The sequence below is a fragment of the Hemiscyllium ocellatum genome, chromosome 5 (genome assembly GCF_020745735.1).
Source record: "Hemiscyllium ocellatum isolate sHemOce1 chromosome 5, sHemOce1.pat.X.cur, whole genome shotgun sequence".
Classification (NCBI taxonomy): Eukaryota; Metazoa; Chordata; class Chondrichthyes; order Orectolobiformes; family Hemiscylliidae; genus Hemiscyllium; species Hemiscyllium ocellatum.
In genome coordinates, this window is record NC_083405.1 from 131,339,213 (window position 1) to 131,359,463 (window position 20,251).

At 43.4% G+C, this 20,251-nt stretch overlaps 1 protein-coding gene across 1 annotated transcript in view; it reads right to left on the reverse strand.

The window, feature by feature from the left end:
* dlec1 (DLEC1 cilia and flagella associated protein) overlaps positions 1-20,251 on the reverse strand; it is a 177,153-nt gene that overhangs the window by 85,167 nt on the left and 71,735 nt on the right. Inside the window, exons 13-15 of the mRNA XM_060825652.1 lie at positions 12,120-12,212; positions 8,363-8,453; positions 6,598-6,760 (exon numbers count right to left, since the gene is read on the reverse strand). Of these exons, the coding sequence (XP_060681635.1) occupies positions 6,598-6,760; positions 8,363-8,453; positions 12,120-12,212 (347 nt within the window). The remainder of the gene's footprint in view (positions 1-6,597; positions 6,761-8,362; positions 8,454-12,119; positions 12,213-20,251) is intronic.

A 20,251-nucleotide genomic window follows, 5' to 3' on the forward strand; every position in this document is an offset into this window, starting at 1 on the left:
TAGGTGCCATTGAACAAGCTCCAAGATTGATTATCACATTAATAGTGTGAGAGTTTTCCTCAACCAACAGTGCCATTTGGGATTGCCTCAGCACAGGCACTTTTCAACAGATTACAAACAATATTCTGAAAAGTTTAGAAGGCATATGACACACAGCAAGACTGTCAAGGAACATGAGTTACCAAATGCCTACAAACTCCAGGACTCACCCTCAAAACTAAGTGTGAATTTTCTGAGGAATCTATTCATTTCTTAGGACACGTGGTCAGAAGTGATGGAATAAAAGCAAAAGCACAGAAAACTAAGTCTGCTGTCAGTTCCTGAGGTTTAGGGATGATAAACCAGAGCGTCAAAACTTGCTTAATTTGGCAATTTGACTGAACCCTTGAGACAACTCCTCAAGAAGATGGAAGGCTGATGCTGGAATCTACATCAGGGAAATGTTTTCCAAGAGATCAAGGATGTGTTGACATCCACAGACACCCTGGGCCACTACAATTCAGTCCTTTCCAACAATTATAGTTGTTGATGCTTCAGGCTTAGGAGCAGTGGTATTTTAGGATCAACCAGAAAGATGTTGGAAACCTGCGTATTTAACCATCAGGGCATTGTTAGGCATAGAAGCTCATTATACAGACATAGAGAACGAGGCTCTCTCAATCATATGGGCTTGCAAGAGGTTTTCAGACCATATTGTTTGGCCTAAAACTACTCATAGAAATAGACAATAAACTGTTAGCCTCCTTGAGGCTAGCAAGGATTTTGTCCATGGACACAGATTTACCTACGAGACATGTTCAGGGATAGCTACAGATGATGGCAGATTAGTGTAGGGTGACAATTGATAACCATAAACACATGACAAATTTGTTAAGAAAATTGTGTACATGGGCACTGTATAACTGTGATGTAGTGGCAGCAGACTAAAATAAGCTCAAGCAACTATAACAAGAACAGAAGAAAGACTGAGAATGTGTAGCCCCTCATAGGTTTTGTGGTGAAGGTTGGCCAGATCAAAGGTCGAATTCACTGGCCCTGAGACCTATTTTGAGCATCAACAGCAGTCCACAACCATGGAAGACTTACTGATGTTTGATGAAAGCTTGGATGTTCCAGCTTTGTTGCAGGAAGGTATCCGAGAGATGATACATCAGAGAAATTTGGAGATCACCAACTACAGACCTAGTCTCGCTTCGTGGCTCAGATCTCAAGAGATTGAGAACCTTACAATCAATTGTGACATTTGGGTATTAACAGGGCTGAGCGGAAAGCACTACTGATACCTTCCAATTTCCCTACCCAACACTGAGGAGTGGATTTATGCCTAAGAAATGTCCTATTTTATTATGGTTGACTGTCTTTCACAGTGAATAAAGGTAAATTTGACTTATTATTGTCACATGTATCCTAGATACAGTGAAAAGTTCTGTTTTGCAATACAGGCAGTTCGTACCATACAAACTGTATAGGGGTAGTAGAACAGAGCGAGGAATACAATGTGGCAGCTGCAGAGAAGATGCACAAAGAGTGAGATCAACGTTAAATTTAATGTTTGAGCGGTCCATTCAGAGTCGAAAAACAGTGGGGAAGAAGCTGTTCTTGAATCTGTTCGTTCATGTGTTTAAGCTTTGGAAGAGGTTGGAAGAGATTATAACTGGGGTGAGAGGGGTCTTTGATGATGTTGGCTGCCTTTCTAAGGCAGCAAGAAACATAGATGGAGTCAATGGATGGAAGGTAGGCTTGTGTAGTGGACTGTGCTGCGTTCACAACTCTCTACAGTTTCATACGATCCTGGGCAGAGCAGTTGCCGTACTAAGCCATGATGTATCCAGATAGAATGCTTTCTATAGGGTGCATAGAGGAGAACAGAATATTCTTTTATTGTCACATGTACTCCATTATCAGTGTACAATGTCCACCTCTAACGGTGACATCTTAGGGGCAAGTGCCTGGATATAGTTCTTGGATACAGCAGTGGAATAAAAGTTATTGCATTACTTTACAGAGTTGAAAAATAAGTCAAAAATAGGAGATCATTAAAGGGTTGACAAAACAGTAAGGTAGGACATTTCAAATAGATATTACGGTGCAGCAGCTCAGTGCAGGGCCTCTGCATGTGGTCGAACCGCCTGCAGCAGCCCCAGTCCAACAGCTGTACACCCCCCCCCTCTGCTCCAAGCCCCAGTCCACTCTGTACCGGCTCTCAGCTGCTCCGAGACAAGTTCCAATCCTGCCTCCACCATGCTGGTGGCCACCTGGGACCCGCTGCAATGCTCTGGGGCTGCTGCCCCATGCGGGTGTGGGGCTCACAGCCCATGTGCTGTACCAGGGACTCATTGCTCACACTGTTCCAGGCTCACAGCCCATGTGCTGTACCAGGGGCTCACTGCTCACACTGTTCCAGGCTCACAGCCCATGTGCAGTACCAGGGGCTCACTGCTCACGCTATTCCAGGCTCACAGCCCATGTGCTGTACCAGGGACTCACTGCTCACACTGTTCCAGGCTCACAGCCCATGTGCAGTACCAGGGGCTCACTGCTCACACTGTTCCAGGCTCACAGCCCATGTGCTGTACCAGGGGCTCACTGCTCACACTGTTCCAGGCTCACAGCCCATGTGCAGTACCAGGGGCTCACTGCTCACGCTATTCCAGGCTCACAGCCCATGTGCTGTACCAGGGACTCACTGCTCACACTGTTCCAGGCTCACAGCCCATGTGCTGTACCATGGCTCACTGCATACACTGTTCCAGGCTCACAGCCCATGTGCTGTACCAGGGGCTCACTGCTCACACTGTTCCAGGCTCACAGCCCATGTGCTGTACCAGGGCTCACTGCTCACACTGTTCCAGGCTCACAGCCCATGTGCTGTACCAGGGCTCACTGCTCAAACTGTTCCAGGCTCACAGCCCATGTGCTGTACCAGGGGCTCACTGCTCACACTGTTCCAGGCTCACAGCCCATGTGCAGTACCAGGGGCTCACTGCTCAGACTGTTCCAGGCTCACAGCCCATGTGCTGTACCAGGGACTCACTGCTCACACTGTTCCAGACTCACAGCCCATGTGCTGTACCAGGGCTCACTGCTCAAACTGTTCCAGACTCACAGCCCATGTGCTGTACCAGGGCTCACTGCTCACACTGTTCCAGGCTCACAGCCCATGTGCTGTACCAGGGGCTCACTGCTCACCCTGTTCCAGACTCACAGCCCATGTGCTGTACCATGGGCTCACTGCTCACCCTGTTCCAGACTCACAGCCCATGTGCTGTACCAGGGGCTCACTGCTCACACTGTTCCAGGCTCACAGCCCATGTGCAGTACCAGGGGCTCACTGCTCACGCTATTCCAGGCTCACAGCCCATGTGCTGTACCAGGGACTCACTGCTCACACTGTTCCAGGCTCACAGCCCATGTGCTGTACCAGGGGCTCACTGCTCACACTGTTCCAGGCTCACAGCCCATGTGCTGTACCAGGGGCTCACTGCTCACACTGTTCCAGGCTCACAGCCCATGTGCAGTACCAGGGGCTCACTGCTCACGCTATTCCAGGCTCACAGCCCATGTGCTGTACCAGGGACTCACTGCTCACACTGTTCCAGGCTCACAGCCCATGTGCTGTACCAGGGCTCACTGCATACACTGTTCCAGGCTCACAGCCCATGTGCTGTACCAGGGGCTCACTGCTCACACTGTTCCAGGCTCACAGCCCATGTGCTGTACCAGGGCTCACTGCTCACGCTGTTCCAGGCTCACAGCCCATGTGCTGTACCAGGGGCTCACTGCTCACCCTGTTCCAGACTCACAGCCCATGTGCTGTACCATGGGCTCACTGCTCACCCTGTTCCAGACTCACAGCCCATGTGCTGTACCATGGGCTCACTGCTCACACTGTTCCAGGCTCACAGCCCATGTGCTGTACCAGGGCTCACTGCTCACACTGTTCCAGGCTCACAGCCCATGTGCTGTACCAGGGGCTCACTGCTCACACTGTTCCAGGCTCACAGCCCATGTGCTGTACCAGGGCTCACTGCTCACACTGTTCCAGGCTCACAGCCCATGTGCTGTACCAGGGCTCACTGCTCACACTGTTCCAGGCTCACAGCCCATGTGCTGTACCAGGGCTCACTGCTCACACTGTTCCAGGCTCACAGCCCTCCAGGGGCTCACTGCTCACACTGTTCCAGGCTCACAGCCGTCTAGGGCTCACTGTTCATGCTGCTCTGGGACTCCCAGCCCAAGTGCTGCTCCAGGGCTGACTGCTCCAGAGTCTTGCTGTTGATGACTCCAGCTGCTCCAGGATTCACCTCCAGTGTTAAGGGGAGAGAAGAAGGAAAAAAGAGAGGAAAGAATAGGAAAAAGAAAGAAAGGAACAGGCAGTGCAAAGGAGCTTTGGGAGGAGCATCCTACTCTGCTGCCATCGTGTTGCCAATAAAAATTGGTAAGAGTCTTTACCGATGTGCCAAAATTCCTTTGACTCCTGAGGAAGTAGCGGTGTTGTTGTGCTTTTTTGGCCATCGTATCAATGTGGGTGGACCAGGACACATTGTTGGTGATCGTCATTCCCAGGGACTTGATGCTTTCGACTATCTCCACCTCAGCTGCATTGAGTAGATAGGCATGCCCTCCTCCTTGCTTCCTGAAGTCAATGACCAGCTCTTTTGTTTTGCTGACATTGAGGGAGAGATTGCTTCTGGCACAGGTGGGGTAGGTGATATTTGATGAGTTGGATGACTGAAAACTAAAATACATTATCTTCCATTTTATGATCCATGTTGGCAAATAACAATATAACATATATCTTCATTACTGAAGGATCAACAAGCTGTCCACAATAATAGATCTAACTGTGCACGATAGTTAAACCAAAGGGAAACAGGAATGGATAGGGGACCACAACAGGAAAGATTCGGTTGTTCAAGAGGCAGCAGACCACAATAATATATTGTTTGTGTAGCTCAGGGAACTGTACAGAGTAAACAGAAGAATTGCATTCCATTGTGAACCAATCATCCAACAATACTTGACTGGGATATAGCCAATTAAGGGTGTAATGATGAAGTGGATATATAGATTTCACAAGGTCAAGAACAGAATCAAAGTTAATAGTTCCCAATAAGTCAAAGACCAACCAATCTTCCAAGTCTGAAGAGAATGTGCTTTGGAAGATTAGTGAATTCCTCCAGACTGCCTGAATTTGTGAAGTCAGAGACTGGGGGTCGAGGGAATGGGGTAAAGGTAAATGTAATAATATAAATGAATGTAGAAATGGTAATAATGGAAACAAACACTTGGGGAGACGATGTATTGGGTGTCTAGTTCTAAAAACATTATGCTCAACCAAATACAATGATGTCTTAAGAATTTGAATGGGTGAATAGGATCTGGATCTCAAATCTCTTCATAGACTTAGTATAGTCATAGACACAGTTAGTATCAACATAACTTCCACCTGATTGCTATCATGCAATAAACTACATTGTTTGTAAGGCAAGAATTTCTTATTCAAGAGTGTGTTGCTGGGAAAGCACAGAAGGTCAGGCAGCACCCAAAGTGCGGGAGAATCAACATTTCAGGCATAAGCCCTTCATCAGGAATTCCTGATGAAGGGCTTATTCCCGAAACTTTGATTTTCCTGCTCCTTGGATGCTGCCTGATCTGCTGTGCTTTCCCAGCAACACACTTTGACTCTGATCTCCAACATCTTCAGTCCTCACTTTCTCCAAGAATTTCTTATTGTATTCCTCTACCATTCTAGAAAAAGCAGACCATGTGATTCTGAACCTAAAAGGGGTGTTGTGGCAGGAAATCTACCATATGGTGACCAAGAGTCCAGCTAACTCATAGATGAAGAACAGTGGTGAGGAACCATCAGACAACAAGGTGGGCTCAGTGGGAAGGCCATATCAGCTGCTGGATCTTTAGAAATTATTAGGCGCACTTAGACTGGCAACATTTAAGTTAGTTCAGCAAAGTGCAGGCCCCATTTGGAACATTTTCTTAAAATCACTTTGATGCCAAAGAATCATAGAATCAGGTGACTTCAGGTTACACTGTGTCTAAATTCTTCCGTGAGCTAAAGATATTGCAGTAAAGATATATAGGGGAAATGTGTGAGCTGGTCTTTTGCACGATTGCATAGAACAAACTTGCAGAAAGCTTTTTTTATAGCAATTGTAATGAGGTCAGCCAGCTGGACTGCATAGCACATAGAATAGGAATCCATTCTATCCAAACAGGAAGTCCTGATTGACATAAAAAGATTATTGACACTGTGGTGCCTGACTTTGTATGAGGTAGTACTCAAGTCAAGGACTGTTCATTTGTAAATAAAGGGCAACTTGGTGATGGGATACCAACCTCTGTAGACTGACTTCACTTTCAGTAAATGTGCCTCAGAAACAATGTCAAGGAAGTTTACCATATTAGTGTATTTACAAAATTCTCAGAATGACTCCAGAATATTGGGCCAAAATAAAAAAAACACAGAATACCTCTATCTGTGGCAGTTTTTTTTTCAAGCATGAAGCCACTGGGAGGACTGGAGCCTTAGTCCCCAAGATTTAATTGATTCCTAATTGAGACGTTGGAAAGACTTACGTAGCATTGCGGAGGCTGAGTATCTTTTGAGAACAAACACATGGGTTGGTAGCATCAAAACGCACAAAGTGGTCTGCTGTTACATCTCTACATTCTCCTGGGGCAGTTATACTCTCTCTGCCAGAGATAGAGATGAACTCCAAAGCAACATACTGACCACTGCCTGCAAAGACACAGGTAAATGAACAGTGAAAAGTTGTGTTTATGTCTCTTTTTTTGATTGTCAGCTAATGTGTGATTTACTGAGTAAAATAATTCACTTAAAAGGTTTACTCTGCCTGTTTTAAATGAAAATAGCAACTCAATCTGGTTGCAAAACTTGTGGATTAACTGTATAAACTGTGGGTTAAAGCCTCAATTAATTTACACCTATTGAGAATGCTGGGTTATGCAGGAATATATTTCTATTGGTCCATTCCAAGTGCTCTTTATTCCTTGCATAACAAAGAGCTGACCAATTAACAAAAGCAACTCAACCAATTCTTCCATTGGCTGGGTACAATGTAACCCACTCTTCCATACACTGTGTACAACATAATCTACTCCCACAGACAGTTTTGTTTTATATGTTCACAGGTTGTTAGCTGTAACAGCATTTATTGCCTATCCATAATTACCCAGAGGGCATTTAGGAATCACCCACATTGCTGTGGGTCTGGAGTCATGTGTAGACCAGACCAGATAAGGTCTGGCAGTTTCCTTCCCTGAAGGACATTAGTGAACCAGGTGGATTTTACAACAATCTACAGTGGTTACATTGACCTAATTTATTTGAAATATTATTGAGTTCAAATTTCATCACCTGCCATGGACTTCAAAATCATATCCCCACAAAATTGGCCTAGGATTCTGGATTGTAAACCCAATGACATTGCCACAATGCCACTACCTCACCTACAGTACAATCTAATCTGCCCTTTCAGAGATCATGTACAATCTAACCCAGTCTTCCATAGATTGTGGACAATCTAACACTATTCCATGGATGTGTACTCACTATTTCACACAGTGTGTAGAATGTAATCTAATTTTCCATAGATTATGTAAAGTCTAGCCTACACTTTCATAAACTGTACAACTGAATCTAACCTTCAATAGATCATGTACAATCTAACTAACAATTCCACAGACTGTGTGCAATCTAACCAACCCTTCCATGGAGATGTAAAGTTAATCCATTCTTCCATAGACCATGTACAATCTAACTAACAATTCCATAGACTATGTACAATCTAACCCACTCTTCATGCAATCTAACTAACTGTTCCATAGACCTGTATCATTTAATTTGCTTTTGCAATGACTGTCTAAACTTTTACAATTTTCCATTGACTATGTACAATCTAAGTTACTATTCCATAAACTGTGTACAAATTAAATGAATGTTCCACAGACTATGTACAAACTAGCTAACCTTTGTGTAGAATGTGTATAATCTGCCTCCTCTTCCAAAAGCTATGTATCAAAACAGTTCTTTTGTAGACATTGTTCAACCTAATCTATTCTTTCATTGGCTCTACACAACCTGACTAATTCTTTTCACAACTCCATCCAATCTTACACACGCCTTCCACTCTCTTCTCACAGGTAATGCAGAATAACACTAATGCCCCACTAACACTAAATAGCTAGGCTGTAATTTAAAACAACATTTCCACGTACTTATATTACCAGTGAAGATCTTGGATGATGTGTTGGAGATAGATTTGGAGGCAGACACATTATATTACAGATCAAAAACACTGATGGAATTTCAGATTGTTACCTCTGAGTACAAAGTCTTTCACGTGGCAGTTGTCACAGACCATAGTAACAGTTTGGGAGAAGGTATCTGAAGAAGGTGGAAGAAAAGCAACCTAGAAATACAGATATCATATCATCAAAATGGTTTTGTGTAATTCTTCTCAGTCAGTGGGATGAAGGCTTTATTATTAAAGCTTAAAGCACATAAGACAGTAGAAATGTTGCAAGGGGTGTGGCACAGTAATTGCTGTCGAAAAAACTACATGCTACAGTCTCAGTTATGCAATATCAGGGAGGGACTGTAGTGTAATGGTCTCATCAATGGACTAATAATTCAGCAAAGCAGGCTAATGCTGTGGGGACATTGGTTTGAATCATTTCAATGCAGATGGTGAAATTCGAATCATTAAAAATTTGAAATTTAAAATCAGCACAATGGCGGCCACTGTAAATTTATGTAAAAATCCATATGGTTCACCAATGTTTTAGGGAAGAAAATCAGTCTTCATTACCCAGTCAAGCCCATATGTGACTGCATGTTAACTGTCCTCAATCTGACCCCAGCAAGCCAGTCAGTTCAAGCCATAATTAGGCGTGGGCAATATATGCTGGCCCAGCCAACAATGCCCACATCCAATTAATATATAAAAACTTGCATACATATAGCACCTTGATTCTAGTATGAATTTTCCAAAGCACATTACAGAACTCTTATCAGTCAAATTTTGACCTTGAGACAGATAATGAGATATTAAGACAAGTGACCAAAGCTTGGTCAAATTTACGTACAAAATCATGAGGGACACAGTTAAGGTAAATAGGTCTTTTTCCCTAAGATGAGGGAGTTCAAAGCCAGGGGGCATATTTTTAAGGCGAGTAGAGAAAGTTTTAAAAAGAATATGAGAAGAAACCTTTTTACACAGAGAGTGGTTAATGTGTAGATCGACTTACCAAAGGAAATGGTGGGTGCAGGTACAGTTACAACATTTAAAAGATGTTTGGATAAATACATTAATAGGAAAGGTTTTGAGGTATATGGGCCAAATGCAAGCAGGGGATAACTGGTTTAATTTGGGAACATGGTCAGAGTGGACTAGTTGGGCTGAAGGTTCTGTTTCCCATTCTGTATAACTTTATAGCTCTATGAAAACAGAGAACAGTAGTGATGTGAAGGCGATTGGTTAGATCAGTTAGCTGGACAGTTCGCTCACAATGCAGAGTCAACGCCAACAGCAGGGGTTCAATTCCCACACTGGCCGAGGCTACCATGGAGAGTCTCTCCTTCTCAAAATCTCATGAGATAGCTTTGGCAAATAGAATTAAGGAGAATCCAAAGGGTTTTTACAAATATATTAAGGACAAAAGGGTAACTAGAGAGAGAATAGGGCCCCTCAAAGAGCAGCAAGGCGGCCTTTGTGTGGAGCCACAGAAAATGGGGGAGATACTAATTAAATATTTTGCATCAGTATTTACTGTGGAAAAGGATATGGAAGATATAGACTGTAGGGAAATAGATGGTGACATCTTGCAAAATATCCAGATTACAGAGGAGGAAGTACTGGATGTTTTGAAATGGTTAAAAGTGGATAAATCCCCAGGACCTGATCAGGTGTACCCGAGAACTCTGTGGGAAGCTAGAGAAGTGATTGCCGGAAGACTGGAGGTTGGCAAACGTGGTGCCACTGTTTAAGAAGGGTGGAAAAGACAAGCCAGGGAACTATAGACCGGTGAGCCTGACCTCGGTGGTGGGCAAGTTGTTGGAGGGAATCCTGAGGGACAGGATGTACATGTATTTGGAAAGGCAAGGACTGATTCGGGATAGACAACATGGTTTTGTGTGTGGGAAATCATGTCTCACAAACTTGATTGAGTTTTTTGAAGTAACAAAGAAGATTGATGAGGGCAGAGCAGTAGATGTGATCTATATGGACTTCAGTAAGGCGTTCGACAAGGTTGCCCATGGGAGACTGATTAGCAAGATTAGATCTCATGGAATACAGGGAGAACCAGCCATTTGGATACAGAACTGGCTCAAAGGTAGAAGACAGAGGGTGGTGGTGGAGGGTTGTTTTTCAGACTGGAGGCCTGTGACCAGTGGAGTACCACAAGGATCGGTGCTGGGCCCTCTACTTTTTGTCATTTACATAAATGATTTGGATGTGAGCATAAGAGGTACAGTTAGTAAGTTTGCAGATGACACCAAAATTGGATGTGTAGTGGACAGCGAAGATTACAACAGGATCTGGACCAGATGGACCAATGGGCTGAGAAGTGGCAGATGGAGTTTAATTCAGATAAATGTGAGGTGCTGCATTTTGGGAAAGCAAATCTTAGCAGGACTTATACACTTAACGGTAAGGTCCTAGGGAGTGTTGCTGAACAAAGAGACTTGGAGTGCAGGTTCATAGCTCCTTGAAAGTGGAGTCGCAGGTGGATAGGATAGTGAAGAAGGCGTTTGGTATGCTTTCCTTTATTGGTCAGAGTATTGAGTACAGGAGTTGGGAGCTCATGTTGCGGCTCCACAGGACATTGGTCAGGCCTCTGTTGGAGTATTATGTACAATTCTGGTCTCCTTCCCATTGAAAAGATGTTGTGAAACTTGAAAGGGTTCAGAAAAGATTTACAAGGATATTGCCAGGGTTAGAGGATCTGAGCTACAGGGAGAGGCCGAACAGGCTGGGGCTGATTTCCCTGAAGCGTTGGAGGCTGAGGGGTGATCTTATAGAGGTTTACAAAATTATGAGGGCTATGGATAGGATAAATAAGACAATCTTTTCGCTGGAGTAGGGGAGTCCACAACTAGAGGGCATAGGTTTAGGGTGAGAGGGGAAAGATATAAAAGCGAACTAAGGGGCAACTTTTTCACGCAGAGGGTGGTACGTGTATGGAATGAGCTGCCAGAGGAAGTGGTGGAGGCTGGTACAATTGCCATATTTAAGAGGCATTTGGATGGGTATACGAATAGGAAGGGTTTGGAGGGATATGGGCCGGGTGCTGGCAGGTGGGACTAGATTGGGTTGGGATATCTGGTCGGCATGGACGGGTTGGACCGAAGGGTCTGTTTCCATGCTGTACATCTCTATGACTCTTTGACTCTATGACTCTCACCTGAGATTTGGTGACCCACCCAGTAAACTACCACTACTCTTCATTGAGGGGTCAGCTGTGTGGTGTGGTCAGACTACGGTGATTTTGCCTTTTACTTTAGGATCTGCTTAGAGAGGAACTTAAAGGGTTTTTAGTACCAGCTAATTGAAGTGATGAACATTGGGAATGCACATCTTGTCATATCTGTAGGAGTGACGAGATCTCAGAGAGTCCTGAGGTTAATGAAAGTTAAGGAGATAGTAAGGATTGAGGCCGCAGAGGGATTTTTAACACCAATTGATCATTTTAAAATTATGATATTTATAGATTTGAGATCAATTTGGGTCAGCAAACACAGGGTGAAGGGTGAATGGGACTTAGTGGAGGTTACGATATTGACAGCAAACGTTTTGGATGACTTCAACTCTATCAAAGGTGAAAGATAGGAGGGCAGCTAGGGGTGAATTAGTACAGTCAAACGTTACTAATTGTTCCATTCAGATATTGAAGAAGCACATTTTGTCCTAGTGTGTCTTAATTAGTATTACACAACACTGCTGACACTGACCCTATTGCAATTATCTGTCCTTTCCTGAATTCCTACATATTTAAAATCTTAATTTAAATGGTTGTAATTGGATTAAAGTTTCATGAAATAAGTTAGAGCATAAATCGTAAAAGGTTTTACTGACCTCCATGATCAGGGCCTGGCCTGGACTCAGTTCAAACACTGCAGGCCTGATTGCAAATGGAGCGACATCTAGAAACCCAGCAGCTGCCACACTCTACGGAATAAAAAGGAGACACTGCTTGAATCTTGAATATGGTAATATCAAATAACAAGATTTTTAAACTTTTGTTAAGATGGATGATGATCGTGATTAGAACATAGAACATAGAAAAGTACAGCACAGAACAGGCCCTTTGGCCCATGATGTTGTGCCAAGGTTTAATCCTAATGTAAAATATAGTAACTTAACGATGCACCCCTCAACTCACTGCTATCCGTGTGCATGTCCAGCTGTCCCTTAAATGTCCCCAATGTCTCTGCTTCCACCACCACCGCTGGCAATTCATTCCATGCATTCACAACTCTCTGCATAAAGAACCTACGTCTGATGTCTCCTTTATACTTTCCTCCTAGTATCTTCAAATTATGACTCCTCATACCAGTCAATCCTGCCCTGGGGAAAAGTCTCTGCCAATGACTCCATCTATTCCACTCATTGTTTTGTATACCTCGATCAGGTCTCCTCTCTTCCTCCTTCTTTCCAGAGAGAAAAGTCTGAGCTTATTCAACCTTTCTTCATAAGGCAAGCCCTCCAGTCCATGCAGCATCCTGGTAAACCTTCTTTGCACCCTCTCCAAAGCCTCTGAATCTTTCCTATTATATTATTTGTATATGCAACTGAATCCAAGCAATGACAAGTCTATGATTGCTCAAAGAACATAGTGGCACCAGGAAGCATTCCTATCAGGTAGTCACATCTCTGGGTACAGGATGCTGTGAATAATGAGTAAAGCTTTGCTCTGTTTATTGAAATTCATTGTCAGAAATACTGCTATTTCCATTAGCCACACCTAGTACCATAAGGAATGAAATTTATAGCTTTTGTGCAGTCGGCTCATATCCGCTGTAGACTGGACAAAGCTATTTCCAAAATCATTTCAGCAAGAACCCTCACAGACAGATTACCATATAGTCTTTCAGCACAGGAGGTTTTGAATAAACAACAATAAAATTTATGAAACAAGAAAATTAAAAACATCGATAGTGTATGGGACCACCTATTTTACTTTTGGACCATAAGTTGGAAAATGGTAGTTGGATATTGCTATATTATTAAAAACTACTGGGAGAGTTTGTTTTTAATGCAACTTGAAGATCAAGTGAGATTATGTAACGTACACTTTCACTCTACAAGATTACAGGCTTAATCTTACTAATAATTGACCAAGTGTTATTTATGGTGAGTTTACCTCAACTCACTGGAGTAGCATGCTGGAAATCAAGATCTGTTATTCCAGAAGTCATCACAAAAGTTAATTTACTCATATTCTAGACCCAGGTTGACAGAAAGCCCAGATCAGGTTTCTATACTTAACAAAACTACTATTTATTACAAACAAATCAACTGTAGGTACTTGTACACAGTCATGAACCATGGACATATAACTCTATTAATTAAAGTGAACACATTTTCAAAAGCTCTACCTACAGGTAAACAATTATAACACTACTAGTCAAAACTCTAATCCCCTTGTAAGCTACTCTTCTCTCGCTCTCACACACACACACACATACAAATGCACGCATGCAAAAACATAGTTGTTATGGATGGGGGAGCACTGGGAAAGCAGTTTAGCGGCCATCATTCACACAATCTGTTAAGATGATTCTTGTGCTGAACAGAATGCTGCTTCTGGGTCTTCCACTTTCCAGATGCATCCATTGGTTTGCAAGAGGCACAGGGTGGGCTGGTTCATTGTTTAAAAAGTCTCTAACTAAAAGTCACTGCTTACAGCAACTATTGAACAAAAGGCAAACTTGTTTTCTTCAGGCTTAAAATGGCTTTTGCTGCAGAGAATTGAGAGAGTTCAGAGCTGGTGGAGGTGTTCAGGCTTTTTTGTATCATATTCACAGCCCCAAGCTGTTCAGATACCTAAGTTGTTCAATCACATAACTCTTGACAGACAGGAGACCTTTGTCATTGATAAATGGTCACTGGTGCACAAACAACTCTGTTACACATTGCCAACCACATCTCCATTTACACACAACCTTTTGACTTTAGTTTGTGTTTAACCACAGCTGTTAGAGCTGCACAAACAGTGTTCACAATGAGTATCATGTTACTTGCTTTCAACCAATGCAGCAATCTTTGTAATCCCTGGCTTTAAAATAGCTTTTTCTCATTTCAATCCACAATTTAACGAACACATAATCAAGCAGACAGGTCTTTTGCAAGCTTCATGGAAATGTTTCTCTCCACAAAGCTTAGCGAGCTTTCTCACACCATCATCACAAACCCAACTCACTACCTATGCATCACTCTCTTATAGCATCTCACTCATCACATTCTCCCACTTGTCACAGATGGAAGTATGCATCACTGCCAGGATACGCCATGATCCCTGGCATCGACTTCTTGTCTGAGCCCCAGTCATGCCTTGGCAAGTACCGGCAGTCCAGAATTGCCCTTCACTGTGCATGAAGTGGAACATCAACCATAAACCAATGCTTCTCAGATAAGTGGCACAGCTGAGACTTCATTACCCATAGAAGTGCACAGCAAAGCCATATAGCGTACACATCCTCAGCCTTATGTTACAACCCCATCTTAGTCTTTCTCCAACGTCCAGTGTCGCTCAGAGTCTTTTCATTGTTTAATGTGCAATCATCACATATAGGAAGAACTTGCAAAAGGTAAGGCTGATGCATTGGCAACAATCCTTGGCCAGGAGTGCTGAACAGATGATCCATCTCAGCCTCCTCCAGAGGTCCCAGCATCAAAGATGCCAATTAAGATTATTTCATCTGCCCACAACCTCTGCAGATTTATAGCAATGTCAAAAGCTGGCAAACTAATGGTTTGTTCAGCACCTAAACTTCCATTATATAAATTAGAGCAGAACAAAAACCTAATTATCCATTTTTTAAAAATCATACAACACCAGGTTATAGTCCAACAGGTTTAATTGGAAGCACTAGCTTTCAGAGCGCCGTTCCTTCATCAGGTGGTTGTGGAGGGCACAATTCTGAGACAGAATTTATAGGAAAAGTTTACAGTGCGATGTCACTGAAACTATATATTGAAAGATACCTTGATTGTTTGTTCAGTATCTCATCTGTTAGAATGACCATGATAGTTTCATTCTAACAGATGAGAGACTTAACAAACTATCAAGGTATTTTCAATGTATAATTTCAGCTACATCACACTGTAAACTTTTGCTATAAATTTTGTCTTACAATTGTGTCCTCCACAACCACCTGATGAAGGAGCGTCGCTCCGAAAGCTAGTACTTCCAATTAAACTTGTTGGACTATAACCTGGGATTATGTGATTTTTAACTTTGTACACCCCAGTCCAACAACGACATCTCCGAATCATAAATATCCATTGACATTTAGAGTTAAAATAAGTTAACTGTGCGGGAGGAAGAAATCCTTTAACTCCATAGGCTCAGTACTTAATAGAGCATCCAGAATGCTAGACACAGTTGAATTTGGGTTGTTCTGAAATGTTAACTTTGGTTCTTTCTACACAGATGCTGAGAGACTTGTCAAGTTTCTCCAGCATTCTCTGTGTTTGTTTCAGATATCAGTTTCAGTATTTTGCTTTCATTTAAGGAAGTGGGATGCCTCATTCAGGATTTCCATGATTTAAGGTCCCTTGCAGCCATAAAATCACAGGGTTTATTATCTCGAAGTAGTCATTATCTACCTTATGCTCCTTCTTACAGTCCCAGCAATGCTCACTTGAGCTCTGGCACTGCTGGGAGTGATGGGACTATCAGATTGTCTGGCAGGTCCTAAGGTAGTGGGGGAGTAGAAGTCGCACTATTAACTGTGGGGCAGACTTTTGAGGAGTGAGCTGGCTTCCAGACAACTTTCCATCTGGATGAGCAGTCCATGCTGCCTAAAATCCAGCCCCATAAGTTCATTTCTATTCAAAACAAAGAATTCTGTCAAAAGTTTCATAAGCCCTGGCTCTTTCAGTCACCTGCCAAGAAACATTGCTTGAAACTTGTTCAAGGTACAGTAGGACAGTGTCATTCATTGCAGTTTTTCTGTTGCCCTTGTTGTGAAGTTGAAGGTGTGTACTGTACCTTTAAGAAAGAGAGACTGCTGTTCTGAACTGAGAGATTAGAAGCACCTGTGTACATGATAGATGACAATCCCAGAGTGTACTGGAAAATTGAAAAGATGTAATATTTGGCTGTGAAATGGATACCTGAGTTTTGGTTTCTGTTTTGACATAATTCAAATTTAACCGAACACTTTAAATTATGTCCCAGGATACTAAAACCCAATCTAATTTGAATTTATTGTTTTGCCAAAATGTGGATATAAAAATGTGGGCAGATTGAAAATTGGTCAGAGAGCAGCTGCCTTAGAGAAACTGGAGAGCTAATTGCCTAACATCTTGCTCTCCAAGAAATTAGGAAACTCTCTCTATCAAAGGTACCTTTTCACGTGAAACATTCTCACGCCAAAAAGAAAGAAGTCAACCTCATCCGGAAGAGTACAAACACAGAAGAAAACAGCGCTGTGTGGTTTTGAAATTAAGTGGATACAATTTTAATAAGTGTCTTATTGGAACAGCATATTGTTATAGAGTTGGAGGCAGATAGTAAGCAGTTAAGAGAAAAAGGGGGCTTAGAGTTGTGAATAGTGGTTGTTTAATGTTCACTTGAAGAGTTAAAAAACAAATTAATGTTACTTTCTTTCAATAGTGGAATTTGGGAGTTCTCTGTCACTCATATTTTAACAGATTATGAGGCAAGATGAGCTTATCTGGGTGTTCGGTTTAATTAACAAAGGGGATCACTTCTGTGTCGCAACATCCTTAAGATCATTTTGTTGAAGTCATGGGTCACCCAAAGGACACTCTGAGACGTTGAATGGTCAACAGAGACTGAAGGTGATTGCCAGCCAAATTGATGGTATGAGCAAAGACCTTTTCACAGTGTACACTGCCACACAGAGTTACTTAGCTGTAAACTTCAAAGAAAATAATAGGAGAAGAATTTGCAGAGATATGAAGAAAAACTGTTGAATGGACAGAACTGGATAACTCTTTGAAAGAGCAAGCACAGACTGAATGGGTTGAATAGTGATGAACTTAAGATTATAGATCAGTACTTGGGGCGATGATATTGTGGCCATAACGGAGACATGGGTTTCACAGGGGCAGGAATGATTGCTAAATGTTCCAGGGTTTAGAACATTTAAAAAGAACAGGGAAGTGGAAAAAGAGGAGGGGGTGTAGCATTGCTGATCAGAGAGTGCATCACAGCTACAGAAACGAAGGCTGTTGAGGAAGGTTTGTCTACTGAGTCAGTAAGGGTGGAAGATAGGAACAGCAAGGAGATAGCCACCTCATTGGGAGTTTTCTTCAGACCCCCTAATAGCAGTAGGGAGATTGAAGAACTCATAGGCCGGCAGATTTTGAAAAAATGCAGATGTAGTAGGGTTGTTGTTATGGGTGACTTCAACTTTCCCAATATTGACTGGAGCCTCCTTAGTACAGATGGTTTGGATACAGCCATTTTTGTCGGGTGTGTTCAGGAGGGTTTCGTTACTCAGTGTGGAGACAGGCTGACAAGGGGGGAGGCCATTTTGGATTTGGTGCTCGGCAATGAGCCAGGACAGGTGTCAGATCCCGCAGTGGGAGAACACTTTGGTGACAGTGACCACAACTGCCTCACATTTACCATAGCCTTGGAGAGGGAAAGAAGCAGTTACCGAGGGAAGATATTTAACTGGGGAAAAGGAAATTATGATGCTATCAGACAGGAGTTGGGAAGTTCAGATTGGGAGCAATTGTTCCACAGAAAGGACACAGCAGACATGTGGAGACTGTTTAAGGAGCAGTTGTTGCGAGTGCTGCACAAATTTGTTCCGCTGAGACAGGTAAGAAGGGGTAAGATTAAGGAGCCTTGGATGACGAGAACAGAGGGGCATCTTGTCAAAAGGAGGAAGGCAGCTTATGTAAGGTGGAGGAAGCAGGGATCTAGCTTTAGAGGATTACAGGCTGGCTAGAAAGGTGCTGAGAAATGGACTGAGGAGAGCCAGGAGGGGGCACGAAAAAAGCTTGGCAGGATGGATTAGGGAGAACCCAAAGGCATTTTTCACATACGTGAGGTATAAGAGAATGATCAGGGAGAAAGAAGGACCGATCAGGGATAGCGTAGGGAACTCGTGCACAGAGTCTGAGCAGATAGAGGAAGTCCTAAATGAGTATTTTGCTTCGGTTTAAGATTAATAAGTCCCCAAGGCCAGACCAGATTTATCCTTGGTTGCTCTGGGAAGTAAGAAAGGAGGTTGCTAAGTTGCTGGCAAAGATCTTTGCTACCTCACTCTCCATGGGAGTCGTACTGGAGGATTGGAAGGAGGCGAATGTTGTTCCTCTTTTCAAGAAGGGTAATAGGGAAATCCCTGACAATTACAGACCAGACAGTCTCACGTCTGTGGTCAGCAAAGTTTTGGAAAGAATTCTAAGGGATAGGATTTATGACTATTTGGAAAAGCAGAGCGTGATTGAAAGCAGTCAGCATGGCTTTGTGAGGGGCAGGTCATGCCTCACAAATCTTACTGAGTTCTTTGAGGAGGTGAAGAGACAGGTAGATGAAGGTCGAGCAATGGACGTGGCATTTGATGTGGCAAGACATTTGATAAGGTTCCCCATGGTAGGCTCATTCATAAATTCAGGAAGTATGGGATACAGGGAGATTTGGCTATCTGGATTCAGAATTGGCTGGCTGACAGAAAGCAAAGAGTGCAGCTGCAAATGTGTTGCTGGTCAAAGCACAGCAGGCCAGGCAGCATCTCAGGAATAGAGAATTCGACGTTTCGAGCATAAGCCCTTCATCAGGAATAAGAGAGAGAGAGCCAAGCAGGCTAAGATAAAAGGTAGGGAGGAGGGACTAGGGGGAGGGGCGATGGAGGTGGGATAGGTGGAAGGAGGTCAAGGTGAGGGTGATAGGCCGGAGTGGGGTGGGGGCGGAGAGGTATGACCTGGGGGGTGCAGTGAGAGAGGGACTCACTGAAATCCTTGTAGAGGGAGGAAGAGAGCTTCTTCAAGGAAGGCATCCTTGTAAGAGGATTCGCAGTAGGTTAAAATCTTCGAGTAAAAAATGAGGTCTGCAGATGCTGGAGATCACAGCTGCAAATGTGTTGCTGGTCAAAGCACAGCAGGCCACAGCTGCAAATGTGTTGCTGGTCAAAGCACAGCAGGCCACAGCTGCAAATGTGTTGCTGGTCAAAGCACAGCAGGCCACAGCTGCAAATGTGTTGCTGGTCAAAGCACAGCAGGCCACAGGGAGTGGTTGTAGATGGAAAGTATTCTGCCTGGAGGTCAGTGTTGAGTGGTGTCCCACAGCACTCTGTTCCTGGGCCTCTGCTCTTTGTAGTTTTTATAAATGGATGAGGAGGTTGAGGAGTAACGTAGTAAATTTGCTGATGACACAAAAGTTGGAGGTAGTGTTGACAATATTGAGGGCTGTTGTAGGCTGCAATGTGACATAGACAGGATACAGAGCTGGGCTGATATATGGCAAATATTTTGGCTTACATTAACAGTGGGATCAAATTTAAGAGCCCCCCCCTCAAGGTTTTGCTACAGCTTGAAAAGTCCTTGGTGAGACCACACTTGGAATATTGTGTCCAGTTGTGGTCGCCCTACTATAGGAAAGATACAGAGGCTTTGGAGAGGGTGCAAAGATGGTTTACCAGGATGCTGCCTGAACTGGAGGTCTTGCCTTATGAAGGGACATTGACTAAGTTCGGACTTTTCTCTCTGGAGAGAAGGAGGAAAAGAGGTGATCTGATCGAGGTATACAAGATAATGAGAGGCATTGATAGAGTCAATAGCCAAAAACTCTTCCCCAGGTCAGGGGTGACTGGCATGAGGGGTCATAATTTTAAGATATCAGGAGAAAGGTATAGAGGGGATGTCAGAGGTAGGTTCTTTACGCAGAGAGTTGTGAATGCATGGAATGTATTGCCAGCGGTGGTGGTGGAAGCAGAGTCATTAGGGACATTTAAGCAACTACTGGACATGCACATGGACAGCAGTGAATTGAGGGGTGCACGGTT